The following is a 9,178-nucleotide window of genomic DNA, read 5'->3' as shown; positions in this document are numbered from 1 at the left end:
ATTAGCCGGCATGTTTTTTAACGAGGGCTGCCACCTGTGCCGACTCTTATATGTAAACAGCCCTTTTCTTTCGACTGCTTCAGAGGCCGAGGGCGGGTCGACAGGCCTTTCTCTGTACAGACGAAGTGAGGGGGTGCTTCTCGCTGCACAGGATGCAGCGAGACGTCACCGCCGCCGCCGCCGCTCGGAGCCTCGTTGCCGCGGTTTCCCATTGACGCGTGTTTCATTTGTCGTGAACTCAACCCGAGAGTCCCATCACGCCTTCCCCGAGTCAAGGAGACTTCGCCCCCCAACGTGTTGAATTTGTGCTGTGCGTGTTTGTATGTGTGTGGGTGGGTGGGTGGATCAGTGTGGGTGTGAATGTGTGACTGTGTGTCCGGGAGTGTGTGTGTGTATGTGTAAGAGAGAGCATGTGTGCGTTTGTGTATGCGTGCGTGTTCATGTTGAAATGTGTGTGTGTGTGTGTGTATGTGTGGCAGCACGAGTGTGAGGGTTTGTGTATGTTTAACAGCATATGAGTGTGTGTGTGTGTGTGTGTGTGTGTGTGTGTGTGTGAGAGTTCATGTTTAAATGTGTGTGTGTGTGTGTGTGTGTGTGTGTGTGTGTGTGTGTGTGTGTGTGTGTGTGTGTGTGTGTGTGTGTGTGTGTGTGTGTGTGTGTGTGTATGTGTACACACTTAAGCCAGTCTGGCCCTTAAAGTCACTTCTCTCCTTACCCCCTTTTACCCTTCAATTTCCCTCTCTCACATACTCTCACACACACTCTCTCTCTCTCTCTCTCTCTCTCTCTCTCTCTCTCTCTCTCTCTCTCTCTCTCTCTCTCTCTCTCTCTCTCTCTCCCTCCCTCCCTCTCTCCCCCTCTCTCTCTCTCTCTCTCTCTCTCTCTCTCCCCCTCTCTCTCTCTCTCTTTCTCTCTCTCTCTCTCCCTCCCTCCCTCCCTCCCTCCCTCCCTCCCTCCCTCCCTCTCTCCCCCTCCCTCCCTCCCTCTCTCCCCCCCCCCCTCTCTCTCTCTCTCTCTCTCTCCCTCCCTCTCTCTCTCTCTCTCTCTCTCTCTCTCTCTCTCTCTCTCTCTCTCTCTCTCTCTCTCTCTCTCTCTCTCTCTCTCTCTCTCTCTCCCCCTCTCTCTCTCTCCCCCTCTCTCTCTCTCTCTCCTCTCTCCATCCAAGCTGTTAAGCTGTTCAGCCGGTGGTTGCCAAGCGGCCGAGTGAAGCCTCGCCAAACTAAACACGAGCGGGCAGCCCGCCACTCGCCACTTTGTCTCGCTCGCTGTCCCCCCCCCCCCCCACACACACACACACACACGCATATGTCCATGTTGGCAGTGGGGAGTCAGGCCGTGTCTTACCCCCCACACACACACACACACACTCGGCCTGGGTGACAGCTCCATCAGAGCCCGCCCTTCTAACAGAGCAGTGAAACACACAGAACGGGCAAATGAGCCCCTCATTAACTCGGGGTGACCCCTGCTCCTCCCTCAAGGGGTGGGGTGGGGGCATGGCGTGTGTGTGTGGGACGGCGATCCAACCACTCGTATCTTTGTCTGTGTGTGAGTATGTGAGTGTTGATCTGCCAGGTGCAGAGTCCAAAAGTTGTGTTACTTGGGGTTTTATTTTAGTGAACAGAAAGTCATGAGGTGAAAGACTATCCGTGACAGCAGACGTGTATGCACAGTATCTGTGTGTGTGTGTGCGTGTGTGTGTGTGTGTATGCATACACGCATGAGACTATGCACACACATGGGATTATACTCACAACTGTGTGTCTATTTTTGCGTCTGCGTGTTTGCATGTGTAAGTGTGTGTGTGTGTGTATGCGTGCGTTTGTGTTTGTATGTGTGTTTATGTATGCGTGAGAGTGTGTGTGTTCTAAACTCCATGACAATGGCAGGCTTTAACCAAGTCGGCCATCTTGAGGACCTTCCCTCGTGATCTGGGGAGATTCTGAGGCAGAGGCTGGGGGCAACATTTGTAACCCGGCGGGTCTCTCTCTCTCTCTCTCTCTCTCTCTCTCTCTCTCTCTCTCTCTCTCTCTCTCTCTCTCTCTCCCTCTGGGCTCAAGGACAGGGGAACACCATAAATGCACCGAGTTTGGCAGCGACGGTGGTGGTGCTCAGATGATAAAGTGGATACAGATGCCTTTTAGGCAGAAGCAGGCGGATCGGGTGGGTGCTGGTGGAGGGTACTGGGTGGAGGGGCTGTGTGTGTGAGGGCCGTGTGTGTGTGTGTGTGTGTGTGTGTGTGTGTGTGTGTGTGTGTGTGTGTGTGTGTGCAAAGGGGATGGCTGTGGAAAAGGGAAGCTCTAATGCTAGTCTGCGCTGAACTAGATGAATCCCTGGCCCTGCCTGTGTTTTATGAGTCACCGATGAGGACAGAAGGGGTGCCTGCCCCCCCTGAGAGATTGATCCATTTAGCGGTATTAAGTCATAGTGTTCACTTGCGCCGTTTCTCAATGATGGGGTGATGGAAAGTGTGTGTGCATCTATATGTGTGTGTTTGTACGGTTGATTCCCGTGGGTGTGCGTGTATGTGTGTGTGTGTGTGTGTGTGTGTGCGTGTGTGTGTGTGTGGCTGTGCTTGTGTGTGTGTGCCTGTATGTGTGTGGGAATCCGTGAGTCTGTTTGTGCTTGAGACTTTATTTATGTGGGCTCATGTGTGCGTGTGCAGAAATGAGAGTCTGAGTGTGTGTGTGTGTGTGTGTGTGTGTGTGTGTGTGTGTGTGTGTGTGTGTGTGTGTGTGTGTGTGTGTGTGTGTTGTGTGTGTCTGACCATGTGTGCGGCACCACGCCCGACGTTCAGCACACATTGCTCACCGCGCAGCCCCCTTATTTCCACCCCGGCCCCGGGAGTTTTAATGTGGGTGCTGCAGCGAGACCTGAGGGATGGCTTCTGTTTTACATATTGTCACCATCACCTCCCCCCCCCCCCTCCTCCCCCCTCCTCCCCAGCCTCCATCCCCCTTCCCACACCTCATCTCCCCCCCCCAACCCCCAACACCCTTCTTTTGTCTCCCACTCACTCCCTCTCTTATGTCCCTGTCCCTCCCTCCCTGTCAGCCCCTCTGTCATCACTCCTGCCCCTGGATTGGTGTGTTTCCCCATGGCTGCCTCCCCCCTCCCCCCCCCCCCCCCCCCCCCCAACCCTATCTCCATATGGAAATGACATAGGCTCTGTGGCCGGGATGGATCTGTATATTAAAGCCTGGCTGACATTAGAATTAGCATAATGTGTTGTGGCCTGAGGGCGGTACTCCCCATCTGCATTAGCCTGTAGACACACACACACACACACACACACACACACACACACACACACACACACACACACACAGACACACAGACACACACACACACACACACACACACACACACACACACACACACATGCTGAAACGCAGAACCCACGTGAAGGCGTGTACACGCACACACACGCACATGAACAGCTAACAATGAAATATATACCGAGGTGTCTATATCCCATGTCCCGTACAGCTAATAGCGTTCCTCCTAGGGCTAACAGTGGAGCTGGCTCAAAACACGCTCAAACACACACACACACACACACACGCACATACACACACATAGACGAACAAACACACACACACACACACACACACACACACACACACACACAACTTTGAGCTATAAAATATGCAGAGGTCTACACACAAACAAACACACAGCAAAGCGGCTACAAACCCGTACAACCGCCGTAAACAATACTTGTTGTGCAAATACAAATCACCGCACGAGTCTCGCTCCGGCCAGGGCTGGTCAGTCTCCATCTCACACCACGCATGAACGTACAACGAGGCAGAGCACGGCCTAACGTTTCGTCTCCTCTTTGCCCCCCCCCCCCCCCCCCCCCCCCCCCCCCTCCCTGCAGACAAAGACGAGCCGTCCAGCTACACCTGCACGTCCTGCAAGCAGAGCTTCAGCAGCGCCTGGTTCCTGCTGCAGCACGCCCAGCACACCCATGGCATCCGCATCTACCTGGACAACCACCCCCTCAACTGCACCCTCACGCCCCGCATGGCCCTGCCCCCGCCGCCCGGCGTGGAGGGCCTGCCCCGCTCCCCCATGCCCACCTTCCTGGGCGACGCCAACAACCCCTTCCACCTGCTGCGCATGGCCGCGCCCTTGCTCCGGGACCACCCCCCGCAGCACCACCACCAGCACCACCACCACCACCCGGGGGCGTACCTGGAGACCCGGCTGCCGGCCACGCCCCCCTTCGTCAGCCCGCCGCCGCCGCCCCGCCACCCGCTGGAGCGCCTGGGGCCCGAGGAGATGGGCCTGCTGTCCCAGCACCCCAGCGCCTTCGAGCGGGTGATGCGCATGACCCCCATGGAGCCCCCCTCCATGGACTTCTCCCGCCGGCTGCGGGAGCTGGCGGGCAACACGGCCAACAACGGGGGCCCCACGCCGCCGCTGTCGCCCAACCGCGTGCCGCCCATGCACCGCCTGCTCAGCCCCACGCTCTTCCAGCCGGGCTCCAAGCCGCCGGCCTTCCTGTCCTACCCTCCGCCGCCGCAGCCCCTACCGCCCCCGCCGTCCCAGGGCGGCAACGGCGGCGGCGTCGGCGGCGGTGTCGGCGGCGGCGGCGGCGGCGGGGGCGGGGGGCCCGGCTCGGCCAGCCCCCCCGACGCCCAGGGCCAGGGCCAGGGGAAGGCCAAGTCCTGTGAGTTCTGCGGGAAGACCTTCAAGTTCCAGAGCAACCTGATCGTCCACCGCCGCAGCCACACGGGCGAGCGGCCGTACAAGTGCCACCTGTGCGACCACGCCTGCTCCCAGGCCAGCAAGCTCAAGAGGCACATGAAGACCCACATGCACAACAAGTCGGGCTCCATGGGCAGCTCCCCGGAGAGGGGCCTCCGGGGCGAGGGCGGGGCCGAGAGCGACGACAAGAGCCGGGAGGGCGACGCCCGGGGCATGGACAACGAGGAGGAGGAGGAAGAGGAGGAGGAGGAGGAGGAGGAGGAAGAGGAGGAGGAGGAGGAGCAGCTGCGCAACGGCCACCAACGCCCCGACTCCAACCAGAGCGAGGACTCGCAGGAGTTCGGTCCCAAGGAGGAGAACGGCGGCGGCGACGGCGGCGGCGGCGGTGGCGGTGCGCGGCGGCAGGAGGAGAAGCCTCGCGGCGGCGAGGACCGGGTCGGCGGCGGCGGCGGCGGCGGCGGCGTTGGCGGCGGCGATGGCGGCGGCTCGCACCCCTACACCCACGGCCACCACCTGGACAATCACCTGAGGCTCAACCCCGTGAAGAGGATTCTGGAGCGCGTGCCTAACGGGGACGCCAGTGGCGAGCGTGGCAGCGGCGGCGGCGGCGGCCCCGATCGGGAGAGAGAGCGGGAGCGGGAGAGGGGGAGGGACGTGGTGGCGGCCGGGCGGGAGCACCAGGAGCGGGAGCTGGAGCGGGAGCGGGAAAGGGCGAGGGAGAGGGTGCGGGACGAGTTGCGGAGCCAGCGGACGCCCATGATGAACGGACGCCTCAGCGTCTCCGAGGCTGACGCCTTCTCCGGCCTGTTCCAGCGCCGGCCCACGCCCATCACCAGCATCAGCCCCTCCAACAACAACAACAACAACGGCAACAACAACAACAACAACAACAACAACAAGAGGATCAAGATCGAGAAGGAGCAGCTGGAGCTCCCGCCGGGCGTGCCCCTCATCTCCCCGGAGAACGTGTACTCCCAGCTGCTGGCCGGCTACGCCGCGTCCCGCCACTTCATCCGCGAGCCCTTCCTGGGCTTCAGCGACGCGCGCCAGTCGCCCTTCGCCACGTCCTCCGAACACTCGTCCTCGGAGACGGGAAGCCTGCGCTACTCCACCCCCCCCGGGGAGATGATGGAGGGGGGCTGCGGCGCGTCGGGACGCAGCGGCAGCAGCACCCCGCACCTCCACCTGAGGGGCCCGGGGCCCGGCCGGCCCCCCAGCTCCAAGGAGAGCCGGCGGAGCGACACGTGCGAGTACTGCGGCAAGGTGTTCAAGAACTGCAGCAACCTGACGGTGCACCGGCGCAGCCACACGGGCGAGCGGCCCTACAAGTGTGACCTGTGCAGCTACGCGTGCGCCCAGAGCTCCAAGCTGACGCGCCACATGAAGACCCACGGGCAGTTCGGCAAGGAGGTGTACCGCTGCGACATCTGCCACATGCCCTTCAGCGTGTACAGCACGCTGGAGAAGCACATGAAGAAGTGGCACGGGGAGCACCTGATGTCCAGCGAGGTGAAGCTGGAGCAGGCGGACAGAGGCTAGGGTGACGCCGACAGTGCGAGCGCCTGCCGCGCGCGAACACACAATGATTACGCACACACACACACAAACACACACACACACACACACACACACACACACACACACACACACACACACACACACACACAGGCAGACAGGCGCTGTACAAACACAGACACACACACACACATGCTCGAAGACTTGACATGCCGATTACCACTTCTTTCACTATGGGTCTTGGATGGGAGACTGGATGAACTCTATGTCTATGTCTCTCTCTCTCTCTCTCTCTCTCTCTCTCTCTCTCTCTCTCTCTCTCTCTGTCCAATACTTTTCAGACTGATTGATGTTTTGTCTTTTTCGTGTCACAGAAAGAAAAAAGAAACCCTGCCACCTGAGAAATATTAACGGAGGGAAACTTTAAAGGATACGATTTCACCAACGCCCGGTTCTGGTGAATTTTCTTGGCGGACTTTCTGAGAATTATATCAGTTAGGAATTCATGGAGCCTTTCTACTGTGCAATAATTTCTGTATTTATTGGATTTTTGTAATGATATTTGGCATGTGCAGGTACATCTTCGTGGGATTTCATATGGAGTTAGTTTTGAAAAATGTGCTTAAGAAAAAGTGTTTTTCTAAAACTGAGAAATGACTGGAAGTAAGTCACCCCTTAATGCGTTTTTTTTTCTTTTCTTTCCTGTAAGGAAAACGTATTATCCTGTAAAACTTTAAAACAAAAAAACAAAAATTGTGTGAAGCGATTAGCTTCTAAAAGTACAAATAGTCGTTGTTTTCTATATAACTTGCAGCAAGCGGACTACAATCCATTCCCTCATACATGCCTAAAGCACTGAATGTCAGTACGACAATAAAAAGGTGAAAACATTGTGCTGGATTTTGAAAATCAAACGTGTACACGGCAAAGCTTATCTGGAATTCATTCAGGAGAATTCCGCCCTTTTTGAATATCGGCATGTGAATAATATAAAGCAAATGCAGAAACTGTATTGCAGTCCTGTCTATGCGTATTTAAGTCAGGACATTAATAAAATGTTGCACTTAATGGAGACACCCTCAACCGATGCTCAGAACATTCCCGATGTAGGATTGAACCACCGTATTTAAGATATGAAATAAGTTAAAGCTATGTGTGATAAATGGGAGAAGGAAAGTGGTCCGGTTTATGGTTTGTAAATATATTCTTTTTTTTTTTATTCTTTTATTTTACGTTCCTAGCCCCGATTGTACGCGAACGATGGCCTGAAAGTTAAAACAATCAGACAGCCTGCTTGTGCCATCCGAAGTGAATGCTGAGTGTAACTTCCATTCATCGCGTTTTTGCCAGACATTTTTGCTCCCCCCCCCCGCCCCCACACACACCAATTCACCCAGAGTGGAGTTATAGGGAAATTACTTAAGAAAACATCAAACTTTAAATTATTCCATCTCATGTGTTATGGAAAGTCTCTCTGCCCCATGTCGACTCTCTTTGTCCCTGTAGTATTTGCAAAGCGTTTTTTAAATGAAATTTCCACCACCAATGTATGTATATATGTATGCGTGTATGTGTATGTGTGTGTGTGTGTGTGTGTGTGTGTGTGCGTGCGTGCGTGCGTGTGAGTGTGTTTCTCTTTCTCTCCAGCACCGTATTTTCACAGTTCACCAGCTCTGATTCATGTATTACGCTGGTTTCTACAGGGGGAAGCCTGTTCATTCCCCGCAACAAATTGATACGACCAATGCTCTCAATAACAGAAAAACGTGGCGTGCATGCGCGCTTTCGTGACTTTTAGGGATTACAGCTTTTATTTTCTGCCTGGTTCGTCCTGAAATGAGTCTTGTGGCGGAATGAAAAAAAAGAATAGGGGGCTATTTGAGTTATGATAATGATGTCCATCGCTGGTGCTCATTCTGTACGCCCCCAGAGGGGGTTGGATAGGGATGTCTGTGTGCGTGTGTGTGTGTATGTGTGTGTGTGTGTGTGTGTGTGTGTGTGTGTGTGTGTGTGTGTGTGTGTGTGTGTGTGTGTGTGTGTGTGTGTGTGTGTGTGTGTGTGTGCCTGTGTGTGTGTGCGCGTGTGGGTGTTGTTGAGGTGGAGGAGGAGGAGGAGGAGGAGGAGATGGGGGGCAAGGGACCACCATGTGTATCAAGAAAAAAGGGAAGACAGATTGAAATTGAGAAATGAAGGAGAGGGGAATGAAATGGGGAGGGAGAGAGCAGGACCTTGAGCAGGGATGAGAGTCATTCAAATCAAATTGGAAGCATATGAGCGGTTTGTTTTTACCCAAATGCACGTCTCCATCAAGAGTAAGAACGAGTGAGGGAGAGAGAGAGAGAGAGAGAGAGAGAGAGAGAGAGAGAGAGAGAGAGAGAGGAGAGATGAATTGATGGCCCATAAAAGCAGATTGTCGTTGCATCCTTGGTTTTATATCAGCCCTATTTGCTGTCATCAGAGTTGATCCTTCCTTCGTTTGGCCTTTCGCGGCGCGGTTTCCCAGCTTGTCTCCTCTATTCGGCTTGGATTGGAAAGGATTATGCTTTAAATATCTTTATTCTACTTTCATTGAGATGGTTTTTGATCGTTTATTTCCCTTAACCCTTAAATAACACGTTCTGGGTGATATCACTGATCTATAAAGTAGATATCACCGAAATTGTAATTGTGAGAAGAGCTACCATATTGTATGTTTACATTTGATTCATAAGATGTTTTTATTTGAGTTTTTTGGTCAAAGGACATTGCCATATTTGCTGGAGGAGGTTTTTAAAGCTAGGGTCAGGGTGAGTCATATTAACATGAAAATATCACATTCAGAGAATGTGAATGTGAATCTATGACATGAGAGTCAATTCATACATGGACATTCAGTCTTACAATATGTTTACAGTGTTGAAGTATGTCATTGATAAAACACTCTGAATAAGAGTTTCAAAATAACAAG

At 54.4% G+C, this 9,178-nt stretch overlaps 1 protein-coding gene across 4 annotated transcripts in view; it reads left to right on the top strand.

Annotated features, from left to right (window-relative positions):
• bcl11bb (BCL11 transcription factor B b) overlaps window positions 1–9,178 on the top strand; it is a 31,335-nt gene that overhangs the window by 21,389 nt on the left and 768 nt on the right. For all 4 annotated transcript variants that reach the window (XM_030345313.1, XM_030345312.1, XM_030345316.1 and 1 more), the window contains one exon: window positions 3,884–9,178. This exon is cut by the window's right edge and continues 768 nt beyond it. In XM_030345313.1, the coding sequence (XP_030201173.1) occupies window positions 3,884–6,255 (2,372 nt within the window). In that variant the 3' untranslated portion in view covers window positions 6,256–9,178. The remainder of the gene's footprint in view (window positions 1–3,883) is intronic.

The sequence above is a fragment of the Gadus morhua genome, chromosome 21 (assembly GCF_902167405.1).
Source record: "Gadus morhua chromosome 21, gadMor3.0, whole genome shotgun sequence".
Lineage (NCBI taxonomy): Eukaryota > Metazoa > Chordata > Actinopteri > Gadiformes > Gadidae > Gadus > Gadus morhua.
This window is presented reverse-complemented; position numbering and strand designations above follow the sequence as displayed.